At 40.5% G+C, this 22,774-nt stretch overlaps 1 protein-coding gene across 1 annotated transcript in view; it reads right to left on the bottom strand.

Annotated features, from left to right (window-relative positions):
* doc2b (double C2-like domains, beta) overlaps positions 1–22,774 on the bottom strand; it is a gene marked incomplete at both ends in the record, with an annotated part of 177,156 nt that overhangs the window by 36,490 nt on the left and 117,892 nt on the right. Inside the window, 2 exons of the mRNA XM_080748791.1 lie at positions 157–231; positions 14,595–14,618. Coding sequence (XP_080604917.1) covers positions 157–231; positions 14,595–14,618 — 99 coding nt within the window. The remainder of the gene's footprint in view (positions 1–156; positions 232–14,594; positions 14,619–22,774) is intronic.

A 22,774-nucleotide genomic window follows, 5' to 3' on the forward strand; every position in this document is an offset into this window, starting at 1 on the left:
TGTCATAAAACTGGGGATTGTAGTATTCATTGTTTTGGGACAGGGAAAAGTCTACTGTGATACAGAGAAGGTGGACTGTAGCACAACGAATGGACTATTCCTTTGAGATTTGTATCACTTAGGAGGACTAGATATACTGTACTGTACTGTACATACCTTGCTGGCCCCGGGCAGAAGGTGCAACTTGACGTATGGATCTGAGAGCCCATTATGATCCATCGGTTTGAGCCCCTGTAGAAGACAAGCATAGAAGCAGAAGAATCAAGTAACATCAATGGCTTTGTCAGCGTCCCTACAACAACCTGTGATGACACTGGTGTTATATCCCATCTTGTTAGATTTCCCTACATTCCAGAAAGCCATATTCATTTCAATTTTAGAGTGAATCACATACTTTTAAAGGAGTGGCGACACCGGCCGAAAATTAACATTATGATACAGTAGGTCACGTGGTGTTTCTTCAAACAGTCTGAAAAGGAGGCGGGCCGTATCAGTTAGTAGTGAATGTATACTTCGTCCGTCGTGCGGTGCCGCGCAATGTATACTTCGTCCGTTGTGCGGTGCCGTGCACAACCTTGTTGTTAGCGTGTAGCGTGGCTAGCGCTGCACCGCACGGCTATTTGCGAGAGCTATTGTGTGTGTGTACACACACACACACACACACACACACACACACACACACACACACACACACACACACACACACACACACACACACACACACACACACACACACACACGCGCGCAAAAGCACACACACACACAGGCTACACACACACAGAGTGTATGAACCGCGGACCTCCTCTGCGGAGGAGGAGGAGGAGATCGCTGGTCCCTCGTTCTATGGTTGCTCCGGTGTCCCGGGTGCTCCAGTCAGGTTAGGGCAAGAGACAGCAGGGTATGGCCGACAAAACCGTCGCATAGACGGGGAGAAGCGTGTTGACCCTCGTACACCTTTTTTGACACCTTTTTTGAAGAAGACATGTACTTTTTTATCGGTCTAACCATTGATTTTATAGCGAATGCTATATCATTTTTACCCCTAGAACTGCTAGTTTTAAAGTTGGTTTAGAAAGTCGGAAAGACACCTCGGACAGCTTTTTTTGGGGCAGTTTCAAAAGATGATATGGATAATCGACTCCGCCCCTCCCCCCATATTAGCCCAATCAAATTAATTTATTTCGGTTACTGTACAGAAAGTACTACTTTCAGTACAGTAACTACAATAAATTAATTTGATTGGGTCATTTAACATGGGGGTACATGACATCATTAAAAAAATTGGCTAATTTGATAGCCATAATTAGCTGTTTTGGCCGTGTCACGGTCCCTTTAAGGTGGGTTTATTATAACAAAACATTCTGAATTGTATGATTTGGAAATTTTTTGGCAGTAACATAAATTGTACGTAAAGTTTTTAGGCTAAATATATGCTATGTATTGGCCAAAGTCTGCGATTTTACATGGTTAAACTTGATGATCTAGTTCTGGCCAAGTTCAGAAATGAAAATGGTCCTTCGATCTTTTAATTTCATAACACCTCTAACATTCATGCAGACATGATGTAGTGGTTCTATTGAAAATTATCAAACAATGTTTTTTTTGTACTTTACTTGAGTATTTCCAATTTCCAATACTTTTACTTCTACTGCACTATATCCCAGAGTCAAATATTGTACTTTTACTCCACTACATTTATTTGGAAACTTTAGTTACTAGTTATTTTACAGATAAATTATGATATTATAAAACATAAATGAACCACTTAACCCCTATTTTATTGCGACCGTAGGTCGTAGTTTAGTATGAGAAACGGAATTCCATCTTGAACCTTTATTGTTTACCGTCACTTATACTACTTCTACAATAAATTATGATAATTGGTACAGTAGCTTGTTGTCTCCACTAGGCCTGATGGCTATTGTTTTTCTTGATATGGTTCAGCCTGTCCTTGAAGCTGCTACAGTATAACTATGATCTCTGCCCTGTTCTCTTGCCAGAACTACTGTACCACTGACCTGAAGCGTTATTGTACTTCTCCCCATGATATCATGTACATAGGGCTGTCACAATTATTACATAATCGTCTAATCGTGATTATTTGACATTATCGCAATTATTTTGTCATAATCGTCATAATCGTGAATGTTGAAAAATGTCAGAAATAGTGGAAATAGCAGATCTACAAGCTCACAACGCGTCGCATCGCAACGCGTTGTGAGCTTGTAGATCGGCTATTTCCACTATCAATGTTATTTTTGAGCGGTGGTCACAACGCTCCTATACGTGGCCGTGTGTGTGGGACTGTCTGTCTGTCTGTCTCCGTGTCTCCGTGTCTGTCTGTCTGTCTGTCTGTCTGTAGCCTGCAGTAACCTTTTCTGACCACACATGTTAAGGGAGGGGCGCTGTTGCACACACACACACACACACACACACACACACACACACACACACACACACACACACACACACACACACACCACCGCTCAGTTCACACGAGTGTGATTTTTTAAGTAGTAAGTTGTCAAACATGTCAGTAGATATGTGTCATATCTACCATATGCAACTTCAAAGCCTAAAAGAAAACAGAAATGTAATTATCAACGACAAATACACAATTAAATCGTTAATCGCCAATTATTTGAGTGACAATTAATCGTCATGTAAAATGTCATATCGTGACAGCCCTACATGTACATAAAGCATAACCGTCACCACCTAGAATATTGTCTGGTCTCCTATGTGCCTCATTGATTACTGATTGATCCAGAATTCCACAGCACTGCCATCGTGCTGGCCTTGAGCTGGACATTAACCACATGAACCCTAGCATTTGTCAAACATTTTGGTGAAAATAGACGATCTACGAGCTCACAACACGTTGCAACGCCTCGTAATAAACAAGCAAACAAGTAAATATAAAATACCCACACGACATCAAAAAATTTGAATTTTTGCCCAAAATAGGGACGCCAGAAAGTTGTAGAAAATCGGATGCAGATTCCGAAAAAGTAAAATAATGGCTGCTATCCCTTATTAGTCTGGCAGAATCCTCTTTATTTGGCCCTAGATGAAATGGATCTTACTTTGTAGAAGACACCCACAGGGTTCCCAAATGAGAGGGATGAAAGTAACTTTTCCAATAACAGTCAAGAAGGCTAAATGGTTTTTCAAAACGGAGCACATCAACAACACATCTAATTGTTTTTGGCCTAATGTGTCTTAATGTGATAACCAAATGAAATCCCAGATGACTGGATCTTTGTACATCAATGATCATCTTTCATAAGCTTTTCCTTGACAGCGTCTGTCGTTAGATAAGCCTATATCTGATTCACTGTTTAATTACTGGAGAGGAATAAACTACAGGCTGTCTTTAACAGGCAGTTGGCTAAACCACAGCAGTCTGATCTCAGTTAAAGGGGAGGAGTCACAAAGTCCATTTTTCAATGGGGCTTTTAAGCCGTGACATCATTTTGTAGGCAGAGGAGAAATCTGCCTCCAGAGCATTTTCTGTCCCTCGCTATTTCAACAGATCCGAGACAAAAATAACGACTAAAGTATAATTCTAACACTTTTCTTTCAACAACAAAGAGAAGAAAAATGTGTAAATAGTAAAAATAGTAAAAAGATTCACGGAAACTGGGGGCAGAAATTCTCCTCTGCCTACAAAATGATGTCATACTTAACAGCCCCATAGTGTAAAGTAGGTTACTGCTTTGTGCCTGGGCTTTGAAAAAAACTGCGGTCTGTAAAATCAAAACATTTCCCCTGAAAGAAATATTTCAATAAGAGAGTTCGATTTGCCTCCTTGTTCCAGCAACCGTCTGTGTGGGATGCGGGATGAGATAGATCGTATTAATCCTGTGGGAAATTCACTGGTCTAGCAGCACTGCAGTGAGCATGAAACAGAGCTACAGGTAATATAAGGGTATAGAGAACAAGTACTGAGAAGTACTGTAGTAACAAGAAGGGTAAGTTTAGGACAAAATGCCTGAGCCAGGCATGTGTTGTTTCTGCCTTGGTGTGTGAGCTAATCTCACAAACTTCTAACTAGACCAGGGGTTTTCAAAGTGGGTGACGGGGCACCCTGGGGTGCCACGACAGGAGTCCAGGGGTGCCGCGAGATAATTTGATAATATTTGGAATTTATTTGGACACTTGAAAAAATATTTAGTATCATTTTAAACTTGAAGTACAAAGTTATTTTCAGTCAGTTCTAACCAAAATGATCTCAAATAGTTGCGTTTTCCTCGCAACATAATCACTAAAATATCGTCACTGTCGGTTTCAAATGTGTACGTCTTTTGGTAAAGCAAAGCCCTGCTTCATCATACAAGACTGTCGCACAAAACTAGTGAAAACAGCCGATCTACATGTGTGCTTGTAGATCCGCTGTTTTCGCTAGTTTAGTACATTTTATAGATTATAAATACAAAACGAACGGTTTTGGACATACAAGGTTTCCACCCGACAACAACGATATGCTATAAATATAAGGTGCTGGGAGTGAAAATTATAATGTAGGGGTGCCTCGGATTAAAAAAATATTCATGGGGTGCCCTGAGACAAAAAGGTTTGGGAACCCCTGAACTAGACCAATCATCAGTGCCAAATGTCAAATGCACACGCTGCAGTCAGCTATGGGCCTCTATTGATGGACGTGTTAGTGAGTGCGGAGCGCCTGTTGAGAAGACCATGGGCCCTAGCACCGGCGGCCCTGCTCCCATAACCACGCAAAGCCCACGGCCAGCACCGCGCCACACAACCAACAATCACTGCCAGACAGCGGTGAGGCCAGGGGACTCCTTAACGAGGCAGCTCTCCCATTTCCCACCGAGGAGCTCACTTGAACTATCCCTATAGTGTCCCTATGTCTTAATAGGCAGCCATTCGGCGAAAATTGCCGAACACAATAGCAGAACACAATAGCAGATCTAGATTAGGCTATTTTCGAAGAAGAGATTTGGTATAGAGGGGGAGTATAGAACCCCTAGGGGTCAACAAAGTACATAATGAGTTAAGTGAGTAATGACAGAATGTTTGGCTATTACTGAAGAGCAGGGAAAAATATCGGCTACATTTATATTTGTATAGGGTGAATGTAGAGTAGACAACTTGTTTGTTGCTTAGCCTTCACTGAATGTTGTATAGTGGTTTGAGCAGCATCGACTGCATGCAAAGAAAATAAGACACTTAAATTGTTGTGTTGCTTGATGTGTTGCCTGCCTAGACAATTTGATGACTTTAAGGCCTAGTTTATTTGCTTCCCACTACAAGCTCACAAGGCTGTCCAGCACCATGGACAGCGACGCTGCCAGAAAACACACCCAAGTTTTAAACCATAATGAATTAAAAGGCTATACATTGTAATATGTTATGTAGACATTGGCGTTTTAATTACAGTAGATGGGTAATAACAATAAATCCTGTGGGTTAATCACCCAGCACCGCCCTCAAACCCCCCCCCCCCCCCCCCCCCCTCTCTCTCTCTCTCTGTCTCTCTACCAAGCACTTCAATGATCTCGCTAAAGAAGTGTGGCATGGGCAGTGAAAACCTGACACTTCCATTTCAAATTGTAACCTTTGATTGACTGATGATAAAAAAAGATAACTGGCACAATGAATTTTACAGACTCCGCAGATTACAATGACAGAAATCCATCCCGTTTAGCCATCCCTGCCCCTGGCTGGTATTTTATTGTCTTCATTATTTAGCTACAATATGCTGAGCAATGTGTTTATCAGCGGTTTATGTGTTATGTTGTATATTTTATTGGTATATCAATTATTTTTGAGTGGTGCTCCTGGTAGGAGCTAAGCTCCAACATCTGGCTTTGTTCAAAGTTTGTTGTCCACCCAGGGCCACATTTCTTGGCCAAGCCTCACGGGACGCTTAATGGAATTAACAAATAAATAGCACCGCTCACTTCACACTAGGTGTGGTTTTTGTAATGTGTTAAATGAGAACCCATGAGTGAAGGGGTAGTTGAGCCCCCGGTTCTGTTACTGAGTTGTTTGGAGACACATTTTGTGTCGGTTTTGTAGAGATGGGAGAGTGAAGATTATTGGCAGAAGTTGCAGCTCCTGATTCTATGGGGCTGTTAAGTCTGACATCATTTTGTAGGCAGAGGAGAACTTTTGGCCCCCAAAAAAGCGAATCTTTTTACTATTTTTACTATTTATTAATTTTTCTTCTCTTTGTTGTTGAAAGGAAAGTGGTAGAATTATACTTTAGTCGTTATTTTTGTCTCGGATCTGTTGAAATAGCGAGGGACAGATATTGACAATAAATCTGCTTGGAGGTCTGACTACAAAATGATGTCACGGCTTAAAAGCCCCATACTCCAGTATCTTCATCATTTTAATGAAGTCACACGCACGTCGCTTAACACCTACGGTACCCACTAACTGGAGTTTAGCTGACCATTAGTCTAACCTAACGCGGACATTCTATGGCCGCGACAGATCTCATCGGCTCCTCCGGCGTCTCGGAATGGACGCGGCGGGGGACACGACTCCCGCTGCTGTCCGCTTTGAGTAAATGAGGAAGTGATCCGCGGTGGAAAACGAGTGATAAATCATAGCGATTTTATAATTATAATGGATAAACCTAAAGAAACCAGTTCACATGAACAATACTGATGTAAAATAAGATATCTGAACGGCTACATATATTTCATATACAATTAAAATGTCGTGAGCCACAGTTACGGGGGCGCTATCCCAGGGTTTTCTTTCTTGAAAAGTCTGGATCCTGAGGCTAGCAGACCATTGATATGCATCCAGGCTCGTTCCTATGTTAACTCTCAAATACCTGGAACGCGCCCGAGTCGCGTTAGATTTTAACCACTTTAACCATTATTTTATGCTTTAACTATTGAAAAATAACAGATATACAAGCTCACAGCGCGGCACCGAGTGCCGTGCTGCGAGCTTGTAGATCTGCTATTTTTGAAAAATCGTGAAAATGTGTGCAAGTCTTTGAATATCTTTGACCCGATCTTTGACCCGACTTCTAAATCCTTCTTGTAAATCATGTTGTTCTCAAACCTTTTCATGTCAAGGACCCCCAAAATTACAGGTATTTGCCCGCGGACCCCTATCTCAAAATATGTTGTTCCAGGGACCACCCAGAAGCAAATATTTGAGTTACAAATGTTCGCTTTTAAATAGATATATTTAAAGACTTGCAAAGAAATATCATGATTTTTCAAAAATAGCAGATCTACAAGCTCGCAGCGCGGCACTCGGTGCCGCGCTGTGAGCTTGTATATCTGCTATTTTTCAATTGTTAAAGCGGTCAATAATCCTAGGCCTAAATGGGTTAAAGCAGTGGTCCTCAACCTTTTCAGGCCATGACCCCCAAAATAATCATATTTTAACTGGGGACCCCCCACCCTGCACAAGCACTTGGAATTGTAGGAGTTGGCATTACATTGGTTTGACCCGATCTATTCCATTGTGAAAATAGCCGCTATTTTCACAATTTCAGCCACTAATATTTGACAATTTGACCAATGTTTGACCAGAGGTACTAAAAATGTCTTTAAAGTCCTTAAATTGTCACTTTAGAAATGTGCAGATACCCTCTATACACTTCAACTTTATGTTGGTCTGTTTACTGTTGAGTGAGAAAACAATGTTAACATTTAGCTTAACATCTGACCCACAGGTTGAGAACCACTGTGTTAAAGGACCACCTCACCTCTGGGACAACCAGATCTTATTTTATTGTTGTTTGGGACACGATCAACACAATCCTGAGTTATTTTTTTGTTGTTCAATCTGTGTTTTTAGATATTAGTATTTCAGCATGCTACAACTGGTCATGATGCATTTTGCATCATATGATGCAATATCATGCTACAAAGCATCATATGACCAGTTGTAGCATGCTGAAATACTAAAATATCTAAAAACACAGATTGAACACAAAAAATAACTCAGGATTGTGTCGATCGTGTCCCAAACAACAATAAAATAAGATCTGGTTGTCCCAGAGGTGAGGTGGTCCTTTAATGCCACTGGTGTGACACTACAGCTTTTGGAAAAGTTGTTGAGGTGTGAATTTAAGGGTTGTTTTACATCGATATATATGTGCTTGTGTGTGCTCCTGCTCAAAATGATTTTGGGCGGCGTGTACTCATATGTATACTACTAGATCTATCTTTTAGATCCCTCTTTCTCCTGGAAAGTGGAAACCAGGTCCAAAATGTCACCCTGACTCCTTCCTACCACCTAACAAAGGCTTTAAATGTACAGAAGACATTTAGACCTTTTTTGGACCACACAACCAGCTTGCCGAGATGGCATCAAAAGATAGATGATTGATGTCCATTGATTATCTGCATCTCCCTTATCTGTTGCTGATTATTGCAGCCGACACTTGAGCTTTAAGCAGTGTTTATTAGAGGGTTGAAATAGAAGGCACAGACAGCTGTGTCATGCCACTGATTGCACGAGCATCGTGTGAATACCCGGTTGATCATAATTACCGGGGGAGAAGAGATAATGATCATTCTGAAAGACAGATGGGTATCATGCATCAGTGTACCCATATCTTACTTATTCCTACACGGCAATGTCCACGGTGTTAATGTGACTCTGAGAGTGTCCACGTGGAACCAAATGGGCTCATTTGTACACCCTCAGAGCTACATTAGCACTCCATGTTTCATTGTGTAATAACTTCCTGTCAGCAATCCATTGAAATGCTTTGAAGGAGGTCAAGTTCTCTTCATCGCAGGAACTATGATTTTCCACAGCCTGATTTTGAAGGAAATTAGTAGGTAGGCAGCAGGGGTGTGTGCATGGGCAGTGCATTTCGGAAGTACAACTTTACAACCTGAAAAATATGTTTTATTTTGAACATTTGTATGTTATACACTTTTTGACAGTAGAGACAGGAAATCAAAGGCAGAGAGAGAGGAAAGATATGTGAGAATTATTAGGGGTTAAATTGGAACCAATGTTGAGTGTTGACAGCAAAGTTTGATTTAGTTTTAGTCTTTTCAATAAAATTTCATTTAGCTTTAGTCACATTTTAGTCGTCTGAAATGTTTTAGGTTTAGTCTAGTTTTAGTCGACTAAATATCATACAATTTTAGTTGACTAAATCTAAAGTAGATTTTCCGGGCCTTGATGGCGTCGTGATGGCTGATTTTACACTTGATTGCATGCTGAAAATAGCCGATACAAGCTTGTAGATCTGCTATTTTCAGAGTGCAACACCCGAGCGCATCCAAACATAAAATGAGTTGTCTTTTAGTTCTAATGTATCTCTTCTCCACTAGTCCCTCCCTAACATTTTAGTCTAATTTCTTTTTGCTGACGGAATTGTCTTTATATTTAGTCTTAGTTTTAATGCAGTTTTTGTTCGTTTTATTCGAAAAAATTAATTGGAACCCAGGTCCTCACGCTGGGGAGCATATCGTCACTGTCGGGCAGAAACCTTGTATCTCCACGTTTCAAACGTGTACGTTTTGGGGTAAATTAAAGTGTCGCACAAAACTAGTGCAAATAACAGATCTACAAGAACACAACGTCTTGCGGTGCGAGGCGTTGTGCGCTTGTAGATCTATTTTCACTAGTTTAAATCCTTTTTAAAATGATAATTACACAACGAAAGGTTTTGGACATACAAGGTTTCCACCCGACAAAGACGATATTGTCTGTGCACTATAGGACTGAGACATCAAGGGCCTAGACTTCAAACATCTCTCTACAGATGACAGGTTATCAGCTCAAATAAACACTGCTATTGTATAGGCCTAGTTAGCTTTATGCTGAATGAATAGGCATTCCTTTGAATATGTATTTAACCCATTTAGGCCTACAATTATTGAATGCTTTAACCAGTGAAAAATAGCAGATATACAAGCTCAGCTTGTAGATCTGCTATTTTTGAAAAATCGTGAAAATGTGTGCACATTTTTTAATATATATTTTTCAAAGCAGACTTTTGTAACTCAAATCTCTGCTTCTGGGGGGTCCCTGGAACAACATATTTTGAGATGGGGGGTCTGCGGCCGAATAAATGTAATTTTGGGGGTCCTTGACATGAAAAAGTTTGAGAACAGCTGATTTAGAGGAAGGATTTAGAAGTCGGGTCAAAGATCGGGTCAAAGATATTCAAAGACTTGCACACATTTTCATGATTTTTTAAAAATAGCAGATCTACAAGCTTGCAGCGCGGCACTCGGTGCCGCGCTGTGAGCTTGTATATCTGCTATTTTTCAATAGTTAAAGCATAAACTAATAATGGTTAAAGTGGTTCAAATCTAACGCGACTCGGGCGCGTTCCAGGTATTTGAGAGTTAAAAGCAATGGTGTAGAATCGCTAGCAACCACCAAATTCGTCCCTTCTCTGCACTATTATGCTCGAGCCTCACCTACATTACATAAATGGATAATGTGAGGCTGAATTGCACCTACTGTACATAAATATATACGGTGAAGTTTTAAATATACCAACTTGTTGCACATGGAACACACTGTGAAGTTGTTTATAAAACGTTAAAGTACAGTAGCTACTACGGGAAAATAATGCCATTGGTGTATACAATATACCAAACTTTATGCACATGTACAGCTGAGAATACTTTTTTCATTCTCTTTGCTCTTTTTTCCTATTGCACTCTTTCTTTCTTATGTCATTATTACTTATTATTTTATCTTTAGATGTGTTGTTTTTGTTGTTTTGCTATTATTTTATATATACCACTGCATTGTTTGAAAGGAAGCCGAACAAAAAAAGTTTTACTCTTATGTATCTGTACAAAAGTACAACCTTGAAACATGCCCATCTCAATATACCGTGGTTCCAGTAAAAAAGTTACTGCACAGATGGTATACACGGAAAACGCCTGATGGCACAAAAGTTGAACAAATTAAAGTACTTTTTCAAAGGATTATAGGAATCAGAATTCGTTATTTGAATAATGATGAAGATTTCCTGATTCTGTATATTTTAGATGACGTTATTCTCGGCACGCACGGACGCACACAATGTTTTATTTGTCTGTTTTTACGTGTTTACTCAAAGCTCTATCCACCGTGGCTCATTTTCCACAGTGGTTTTTGGGCTTTGCTCGCACCTCATGGGCTGAAGGCATGGATCACTATTAGCATACGGGGCCCGGCCTGAAGACAAGCCGGGGCAGGAGACATCAATCACCAGCGGCGCTAGCTAATGGAAGGGATAAGATGGCCCACTGCTCTCATCCCGACAGAGCTGACCTGTTGTCACGGTTTAGAAGGTGTTAACCCATTTAGGCCTAGAATTATTGAATGCTTTAACCAGTGAAAAATAGCAGATATACAAGCTCACAGCGCGGCACCGAGTGCCGCGCTGCGAGCTTGTAGATCTGCTATTTTTTTAAAAGTCGTGAAAATTTGTGCAAATCTTTGAATACCGGTATACAGTATGTATTTTCAAAGCGAACGTTTGTAACTCAAATTTTGCTTCTGGGTGGTCCCTGGAACTAAATATTTTGAGATGCGGGTCCGTGGCCAAATACATATCATTTCACATGAAAAGCTTTGAGAACCACTGACACAGTAGTCTCTCAAGAACAGACCAACTGAGCTCCAGTTAAGTGAAAAGGACCTTTTCTTTGACGATGGCTGGCCAGATTGCTGACATAGAAACACAGGTTTTTCAAAAAAAAACTTAAAAGGATTCAAAAGACACTTATAGAATCTGGTCAAAATTCAAATTTTCACGATTTTTCTAAAATAGCAGATCTACAAGCTCGCATGCTATTTTTCAATAGTTAAAGCATAAAATATTGATACACAATTATAATGTGTACCCGTTCTGAAGGTGTTAACTCTGCACGGGGCCAACTGAGATCAATGTAGGCGCTTTCATCCAAACCGCCTCATGTTGCTAGGCGACAGGGCCAAATCCCAACACACGCTGTCGTTGGTTGGTTAATATGTTCTCGCGCTAGCATTGGGCTAACCGCTGTATGTTCCCATCCACCGGTTAACCAGGGGTCTTTTCGTTTTCAGGCCAAGGACCCCTTGGTTGAGAGAGAGATGAAGCAGGGACCCCCTCCACATATTGTATAAATGTGTGATGCATATTTTCATCGACTTCATAGATAGATTCATAGACTTGTTTGACAGCACTGTCGTCGGTCTATTTTGGATTCATGTTAATGTGTATTTTCAGACATTTAACCACTTAAATCGTCGATATTTTGTAAACTTGACCTTTCACTCTGTACTTGGTCTGCTCTTTTTTACCTCTACAACAAAACCTATTTGCCGAAAATAGCCGATCTACAAGCTCTCAACGCCTCGCAGCGCGAGGCGTTGAGAGCTTGTAGATCTGCTATTTTTGTCTAGAATTCTCCTCTGAATAGAGCGTCGCAGCGGAAGTGGATTCCTGGGGTCACTTAATATTCCCCATTCATTTTCGCCATAGACTTTTACAAATATATTTATAACAATTATGTTAAGCCTCGAACCAAGCCATCCAGGATGGAGGTGAATCATGACCATGACCATATAACCTTTGATCCTATGTGAAAACATATTTTAATATTACATTATTTGATATACTACATTTAATAGCTACCCTTTGTTTAGCGATTTTCAAAATGTTCTTTTCATAGAAAAAAAGGTTATATGGTCATGATTCACCTCCATCCTGAATGGCTTGGTTCGAGGCTTAACATAATTGTTATAAATATTTTTGTAAAAGTCTATGGCGAAAATGAATGGGGAATATTAAGTGACCCCAGGAATCCACTTCCGCTGCGATGCTCTATAGGGATGCGAGGGTTCAAGTTGTTCATTTAAAACAAGTATCCTATCACACAAGGATTTGGCGGCCCCCCTGTAGTAACTCTAAGGACCCCCTAGGGGTCCCGGACCCCCTGTTGAAGACCACTGGTGTAAACGTTAAGCCCTCATTCATTCTTAGCTGAGCGTGCATGTCGCACACTGAAAACAGCTGATCTACTGTACAATCTCAGAAATATAATAGAAAACAAAGGGGGGCGCCCCGGCGCCCGCTGGCCTTTAGCGGTCCAGGCCGACCTTTGCTGCTGTCAGTCTACTGTCCTATCAATAAAGGCACAAAAGCTCCAAAACAAATCTTTAAAATAAATAAATTAAATAAAATCACGTACTGCACCTTTTAACGGCTGTCATTAGTGGCGTTTCCATAAAGCCGTTTTGTGCGCATTAAGGTTTTTGTGCATTTGCACCCCATTTTTCGCAAAAACATTTTTGCGCTTTGAGGAGGTGGATTTTGAGGCTTTATCGAAAAAACGTAATGCCCTAACCCAGTGCAATCAATGGAAACACTAAGCGAGTACGTTTTGAATTAAAATGTATTGAACGGGAAGGGCTGCTGGGGGTCGGCCACCTCTTGTACCAACACGAGCCGCCCCAGTCCCACGCTTATGTTCAAAGCAGTTGTGCTCAAAAGTAAAACCATTCGTCATTATTCTGACACGGCACAGAACGGCCGTGTCAGTTTGAAACTGTCTATACTGTACGTAGGTGTCTCAGGTCAAGGCTGCTTGCCATTTGCATGGGGGGATGAAGTGATGGAGAACCAACACATAGGCGTCGTTTATCAACATTGAATAGTGGTGTTGACAAGTGGCTTGAAACCTTGAGGCGGCAGCGGCGGCGGCCGCCGCTTGTTTAGAATTCATGTATAAATCTCAGGAGTGACAATGTGACACATTCATGCATATCAGTCTCAATGCCAGTCATGCCATTAGTGGTGACTGGTGAATTATTGATTTGTTGGAGGGATGTTTTTTTTTTCTTCCGTGGCACAAAATGCGACCTCACTGAGGAGTTGACAAAATACCACATACCTGCAGGGAATAAACATGGTATACGAGTTAATTAAATGGACACAATAACCCGTGCGCTCTATGCGATTGCATTCAATCGAAACCTGGAGAGGGAAATGGAGTAATGCTATACGAGATTTAGAATGAATACACTTCTCTGAGTCTTGGGCACTAAACTCAGATTTATAACCAGACACATATTGTATGTGTCTGGTATTTATAACCAGACGCACTATCTACAGGCTTTCAGATCACTTGAGGAAGTCCACCAACAGTATGCACAGGAAGAGTGTTTGCATAAGATCTGGTGAATCCATCCATACATAAGACCATACAGTACATACTTCATTATGAACTCATCTAATCTAATCTAATTCTAAGCATAAGGGGGGTGGGGTGGATAGGGTTAACCACTTAAGCCCTATATACTTCAAATTTAGACAAATTGCTAAAATAGCAAATCTACAAGCTCACAACGTGACACGTTGTGAGCTTGCAGATGAGCTATTTTTTTAATTGTTTTTACATTTTTTTTTTTTTTTTTTTTTTAGAAATGTTGAATTTGTTTTGAGAATTTGACCCAAAATATGGATGCAGGCTTAATGTGATTAAACAGGGAACACTACATTTCAGGGTTTTTATATTGTAGGTAGTGGAAGAGGACAGAAGACAGGTTTGCATTAGGATATTGGGCTTGGTTGTTGATTTGTTGGGGTTGCTGATTAGTTGGGATTGGCTGGGATCCAAAAGGTTATCTGAGTGCCTTACCTTCTTGTATCTGGGGATTGGGAGCTGTTTTCCCATACAGATAAAGCAGCAACACACAGACAGGACGAAAGCATGCAAGAAAATAGGGTGGAGGAAGAAAAAGAAACATAATTGAAAAAGAAAGTCAAAGGTAAACAAATATGCAAGTAAAATATAAATAAGGAAGACAAACTTGAAGCATATAAGGATGGAATACTGACTGTAACATTGTTTCTTTCCAAAGTAAACACACAAACAAACAAAATATGAACACATGACAACTGAAAGACACTTTCAGTATCATTTCATGTTTGGGTAATTGCCAACAGGCAGCTACAGCACAGTATGTGATCACAAAATGTATTGTTTAATTCGGCACCCCCACGTTCCTGCCCTTATCTTCCGTTCTGTTTGTAACTCCACCAACACTGCACAGACTCACTAACAGATGTAATCCATCATTGTCAAATCCAGTAATGTACATAAGATAGTAAATTCTTTTATATCGGAACAGAAAATAGTGGGGGCACGGTGGCGCAGTCGGTAGCACTGCGCCTCACACAGCTAGTAGGTCCCGGTTGTGTGTTCTCTCCTCCGTGTCAACAGTTCCCATAACCTAGGTGGGGTTGGCAAAAGGGCCTCTCTGTGTGGAGTTTGCATGTTCTCCCTGTGTCCCCAAGGGTATAGGTACCCTCACAAAAAACATGCAGTTATCCTGGTCTCTATATTGCCTGCCCCTGGCCAGCCGGAGCGCCTGATGGAGGGGAAAGAAAGGAACTGGTTGGAATAACGTGCTCCTTCCACACGCTACCTCCAACTGGGGAAACTCCCCCTGTCGGGTGAAAGAAGCGACTGAAGGAAGCATGAGGTCAATCTGTTGCCCTCCCGAGGTTGGCAGAGGGAGTGTGGCGCCCAGGATTACATTGGACCAGGGGTTTTCAAAATGGGTGAAGGGGCACCCTGGGGTGCCGTGATGCCAGTCCAGGGGTGCCGTTAGATAATTTGATAATATTTGGAATTCATCAATATCATTAAATCAATATCACTTCACTAGTAAAACGGACCTGATTTGCACTGTACTTGATGAGTTCTTTTTCAATCTACGGCAACTCTCTTCACCAAAAATAGCAGATCAAGCTCACAACGCTCACAACGAGATCGGCTATTTTTGGCAAAACTTCCCCCCAGAATAGGGATGTTGGGGTTCAAGTGGTTAAACGTCAAGTATAACTTTATTTTCATTCAGTTCTGATGGAAACGGATATTTCTCCAATATGATGTAAGATTCAAAAAATTAACAGTGTATGCCGTGGATGAAAAAGTTATTTACAGGGGTGCCCTGAGTAAAAAAATAAAAATAAAAAAATGCATTAGACAATTGAAACTGGGTGAACAAAAATGGGTTACAAAAATCGTGGGAGAATAAAAAATATACATCAGAACAGAGAATTTAGAATGATTTGTTGTTGTCTGCTGGCTGGAAGTACAACTGGGGTGGAGAGTAACTAAGTACATTTACTCAAATTCAGATACTTGTAGGTATTTAAATATTTCAATTTCTCAATACTTCTACTCCTCTACATCTCTGTTGGGTGGGAGGAGTAGGATGGAGGCTCTACGTCAGGGTTCCCCAATAGGCAGACAGTAGCCCCCCGCGGGCCATTTGCGGCCCGCGGGGGGCTACTGTCTGGCCCACACCAACACCCCAGTAATAATGGTGGTACAAGAGCAGCAACAACACTAGTATATCGTCGTTGTCGGGTGGAAATCTCGCATCTCTAAATATGTACGTTCTTTCGCAAATCATACAAGGCCATCGCACAAAAGTAGTGAAAACAGCAGATCTACAAGCACACAACGCCTCGCGGTGCGAGGCGTTGTGTGCTTGTAGATCGGCTGTTTTCACTAGTTTAAATAATTTTAAAAGTGATGAATTCAAAACGAACGGCTTTGGACATACAAGATTTTCACCCGACAACGACGATATTTGAACTGTCGCTGGAGTAGCGGGAACGCCACCGTCACCCCCTGCAATGACATAATTCGGCCCTTGGGGAAAATAATATGCTCTATGCATATACGCCCTTTTGTTCTACTTCTGGGTGTCTTTCGACTTCCTTCACAGGTGTTACTGATGATACTAATGAAGGGTCTGTTTGATTTATTGTACAGTGGTTCTTTAATTTCAAGGACCCCTATAACTCTGTACAAATGGAATCAACAAATGGACCCTTGCAGGTCCATGTTCCTCCATTTGTACTGTCAGAGTTGCACACCTGCATGGGGACATTTGGAACCCACTCAATGACACTTTGAGACCCACTGGTGTAGCAGAGTGTTTCCATAGTGAGCCAACATGCACAATATCAGCACCCTGACTCTGTTTGACCAGAATGGAACAGACCCTTCATTAGTATCATTGGCAAGGAAGTCGAAAGACACCCGGAAGTAGAACAAAATGGCATATATGCATATAGCCTATTGGGGAACCCTGCTCTGCGTCCTCCCGGTGGGGGCTCCTCACTGGCAGGTGAGTCAGTGGGATGCAGTGACAACACACAGAAATGTGAGTGGGGAGGAATTCATTGTCATATCAACTAAAATTGGGGAGAACGAGGGGTAAATGATCGTCAACTACTACTAAAACGCAACTACCCCAATAAACCAACCCCACTATTTGTCGATTCACCATTAATGAGCACGTCTGAGATCTGACAATCCTGAACACATTAACCCATTCAGAACGGGTACACATATTGTGTATCATTATTTTTTGCTTTAACTATTGAAAAATAGCAGATCTACAAGCTCACAGTGCGGCACTCTGCTATTTTTCACTGGTTAAAGCATTCAATAATTCTAGGCCTAACTGGGTTAAAGGGGATTGTGTGCTTTCATGATAACCCCAGAGATACTTCATTCATATCTTAATTCCTTTAGATGTGTAGTTTGGCAAATCCCAATAATAACTACAATTTTAGTGTTTTCTTTCAATAATATTTGATTGATTTTTCAGAACAAGTAACAAGCTACAAGAAAAGAAATAAGGAGAAATAAAAAGGGACGTGAGAAGAAGTAAGAGACTACATGACGAAGGAAAACACAATATGAATTCCAATGAATACATAAATAATAAACCTCCCATTCCGCAATCCATCGACACCGTCAGTGTGCCACAATAGCCTAGGGAACCCAGGCGTTTTTAGTGCCACAATAATCCAATGCAGTGCAAAGGGGTACAGATGCACTTGCATATCTTTACCAGGCATAGTGGAGACTCCAATGACGCTAGAGGGGTCTTCAACAGGGGGTCCGCGACCCCCAGGGGGTCCGCGGAGGTACTGCAGGGGGTCCGCGAAATTATTGCAAAAAAAAAAAAAAAGAAAAAAAAAATGATTTCAAAAAGTTTTTTTTTTTCCACATTTATGTTAAAAAATAAATGATGATTCTATCCATTTTGAATAGCTTGAATACATGATTACTATGCAATTGACAGATTGTTGATATTATTGACATTGGTTCTCAGTTAATAAGTAGTATGTTTAGAAATGGTAGTGGTACGGCCCACCCTGCTCGCTGTAACTTGTACATGTTTAAAATAAAAAATATGTCGTAGCCCCGACCCCCCCACCCTACGAGGTGGTAGGGGGTCCCTGCTCCATCTCCCCATCAGTTTGGGGGTCCCCGGCCTGAAAACGTTGAAGACCCCTGCGCTAGAGCATACATGGGCAACTGGCGGCCCGGGGGCCACATGCGGCCCTCACCTTCTCTTAATGCGGCCCGCAGGTTGATATCTGAATACTAATGTATTATTGATTTCAGCTGTTACAATTCCAAACATGCAAACATGACCCACTTTAATTACTTCAGTCTATATTAGTAGCTTAATGACGAGTACTAGTCTTTTTTTATTCACAATGTATTTGTATTTATTAAAGGAGGACTTCACCACTTTTCAACCTGTCTTCATATGATAATATGTTCATAATAAAATAGCACAATATTTTTCTACTCAGTCTGGGTCTCATAGGAGAGCTGTCAAATCGTTCCACCGGTGACATCATCGTTTGACAGATTTCTTTTAAACAATATTTTTGAAAAACAATATTTAGATTTTTATTATCACGAGAACAATGGCTTCCACTTTAACATTGCAACTTTTCAGGAATAGAAAGCCTGCAGTTTTTATTAGCTTGCATTTCCCATTGATGATGTCACCGGTGGAAGGATTTGACCCACCCACAGCTCTCCTATGAGACCCAAACTGAGTAGAATTTTTTTTTTTGATATTTTATCATGAACATTAGTGATGACCTATTATATGAAGATAGGTTGAAAAGTGGTGAAGTCCTCCTTTAAGTTCATAAAGTTAACATAAGCACATATAAATGCATTGGAAATTAAATAAAACATTTAAACTTTTCAGGATTCCAATTCAAAAATAGCTAAAGATAATTCAGGATTCCAATTCAAAAATAGCAAAAAAATAGCAGATCTACAAGCTCAAAACGCGTCGCAGTGCGACGCGTTTTGAGCTTGTAGATCTGCTGTTTTTTTGCTATTTTTGACTGTATATGCATTGTGGCACTCTGGAGTGAGTGTGAAAATATAGTGGCCCTCTCCAGCATCAAAGTTGCCCACCCCTGCGCTAGAGAATGAGAAACCATGTCCACTGTGTCCCCAAAGACGTTCCGGGTCTGTTCAGAGGAAGGTTTCCAACTAAAGGTGCAGTGAACTTTCAGAAGGAGCCAAGAAGAGTTCAAAGGGGAGGTGCAGTACATTGTCCCAGAGTGGGGCCCAGACAGACAGTTTCAGGTCAGATCGTGCATTGCCTCTAATAGTGCATTGGCTTAGTGAAATTACCGTTACGGAGCGGATCAAAGCGCCAAACCTTTTTTGAGGCTTCTTTAGGACCTAACGATGGATTTTATATGGGTAAACATCATGGATTTTTGATGTTTACCTATATAATATCCATATCAAGTTGGGCTCCCATAGACTTTCTATACAGGAGGAAAATACCCAGAAAAAAAAATCTGCTTTATGTAGGATGTGAGGGGTCTAACTAGGGGTTTGTCATGATTCTGAATCCATTGCAAGCATTTGTTTTGCACAAAAAACTTTCATTGGGCTAGAAATGGCCCCACAAAGTGATGGTTTAGTGATGAGTCATCATTTTTCACAGTTTTTTGGGTGTTTTTGGGGGCTATTTCTAGCCCAAGGAAAGATTTTTGTGCAAAACAAATGCTTGCAATGGATTCAGAATCATGACAAACCCCTAGTTAGACCCCTCACATCCTACTTAAAGCAGATTTTTTTCTGGGTATTTTCCTCCTGTATAGAAAGTCGATGGGAGCCCAACTTGATATGGATATTATATGGGTAAACATCAAAAATCCATGATGTTTACCCATATAAAATCCATCGTTAGGTCCTAAAGAAGCCTCAAAAAAAGTTTGGCGCTTTTATCCGCTTCGTTTCGGTAATGTCAAAAACCAGCGTTAAGCAACTGAGCTATAATACTGCACATCATGAGGGAGAACATTAAAAATCTCTTTATACCACAAGTGTAACAGTGGGAGGTTTATCTTTAATCCAGTTAATTAAAATCCATCGAAACAATATTTTAGTATGATATAATGAATGAATAAAAATGTGCTTTTCGGTGAAATGTGCAATGAGGTCATTGCACATCGGCACGTATGGCCATAAATCAATGACAGTTTTCCAAACTAGGTGGATGTATTTCATTAAGCTGTTGAAAAAGATGAACAAAGTGAACAGTAGGATCCCCACCCCCCCGCCCCACCCACCCAAAAGCCTTGGCCTGTTATACAGTTAAATGAAACTTTCACTGGTCAAGATGCCATGTATTTCTTTGTTTATTTGTGTGTGATTTTGCCCCTCTTCATCTTTTTTTTTTTTTTTTTCGTTCTTTTTTTGGGGGGTTGTCTAGTTTTTCTTATCTCATGGATTAAAAGTTCTCAGTCGATATGACTGATTTCAGTCCTTTGGATTCCATAGAAGCCAGCATGTCTTTTATGGAAGCATGTGGCGCACCCAAAAGCCTAGCCTATCTACAAGGTGAAGCCTATCTACAAGGCCACATGTCCTGAGCTTGTAGATAAGCTACTTTTGCTTATTAGTTATTTTAAGATGAAAGAGTTTTTGAAGTGGTCAAACTAGCAATAATATAAAGAGTGAAGAGTGTTTGAATTCGTCAAACTAGCAATAGAATACATGTTAGATGCATCTTACATAAACCATAATGCAAAGGTCTTCAACAGAGGGTCCTCAGAGTTACTACAGGAGGTCCTCCAAAACTTTGTGGACTTTTTACTCCTTTTTTATATTAACCACTTGAACCCTAGCGTCCATATTCTGAGGACTTAAGCCGAAAATAGCCAATCTACAAGCTCTACAACGCCTCGCAGTTATTTGATGGTTCAAGTGGTTAAATATCTGAAAACACAAATTGACATGAATCCAAAATACACTGATGATTGTGCTGTCAAACGATGAAACTATATGGAATCTATGAACAGGTTGTGGGGTCCCTGCTTCATCTCTCTCTCAACTAGGGGGTCCTTGGCCTGAAAACGTTGAAGACCCCAGCCCTAATGGTCTCAGATATTTCATAAAGCCTCCCTTGATGCTGTTTCACAAATCGCAGTTTAGGACTTGGCCTGACAAAATGTTTCAGTCATGAGATTTTACTTTGCTTTATTTTATGTTATCCGCTGTGCTTTTATTATCTGTTCTTTTGATTGCTGTACCTGCCATGGTGACTGAATGTCCCTCGTGGGATCAATAAAGGTCTATCTATCCCTTGCAGCTTTCAACTTCTAACAGTCTGTGTCGGCTACCCCCGAATCGCTACTTTGCGGCTATAGTTTTCTTTGAAATGTCTGTTTTTGTTTATAAAAACATGGTAGCAATGGCATAAAAGACATCTTGCTAAGGCCATGAAATTGTTGCTAATTAGTTGGTCCAGTATCCTTATTGGTTTGTTTTCTCGTTTAATATACTGTATAGGACCAGCAATCGTCAATCCTCATGCATGTAATGTGGGACACATTCAAATAGCCTTTTAGATGGCAGCTCAATAATATCTATACAAGCACTTGCGGTTTATTTAAAAAAAAAAATAGTGTATTTGTTACATTTAACAACACAAAAACATCTCTTCTAATAGCATAGTTGGAATTCAGTGGCGAAATTAGACCTTATTCCCCATGGGTTTTCAGATCAAGGGGGCCCTGATCAAAGGGGCCCGGGTCTGTTGTCTTTGCGCGATTTAAGCGCAAACTACAATGATTAATCCACAGATTAGGAAAGTAGGGCCCTGGGACCCCTAATATATTGGAAATTACAAAATATATATAATATACTAGTATGAATGTATGTAGATATGGGCGCATTTCTTTATTTAGGCCTATTAAAAACAAAATAAAAATTCGCCACTAGGGGGGGCCCTTGGGTTTTTAAAACCCAAAAACCCTGACAAATTACGCTTGTGGTTGGAATTAAAATACATATTTGAATAATAAAAGAGCTTTATATAGACAGACCTCTTCACTTGCACATAAAAAAATCTTAAAAAATGTCAAAAGAGCCGATACAGTATATAAACCTCAACGACAGACTTAACCTCTTTGACTTAAAGTTTAAACAATAGCCAATCTACAACCTCACAACGCATGGGACGCATTGTGACCTTATTGACGACGAAGGTAGGGTATTAATTCACAAGCTTATTATAATTTATTTTGATTGAAATAATGGAGATTCAAGGTTTCTTTCTGCCCGTCAGCATGATATACTGTATGATGACAATGATTTCTCACAGACTCGCTGCCTGCGGCTCTGGCCAATAGGAGAGGAGTGCTGTGCTGCTGACCATGACATTGTATCTAATTACTTAGATACAAGGCCTTGTAGTTTGTCTATTGGAAATGCAATTTCATTGATTCACTTAATGTGAAAGGGTTTAACGATAAAATGAACGTGTTGTGTAGTGATGATATATTGTTTTGTTCTTGTGTAATATAGGACCAGCAGCAATCATTACATTTTAGTCACAATCAAATAATCTTTTAGATGTGATGGAGGTCACACATTTCTATTGAAGGACAGTTTAAAGCTGCAATCTCTACCCGTCCTACACATGGATTCAAACCCAGGTCTCCCGTGAGACAGTG

This window comes from Nannobrachium achirus (genome assembly GCF_963921795.1).
Source record: "Nannobrachium achirus genome assembly, chromosome: 19".
NCBI classification, from domain to species: Eukaryota; Metazoa; Chordata; class Actinopteri; order Myctophiformes; family Myctophidae; genus Nannobrachium; species Nannobrachium achirus.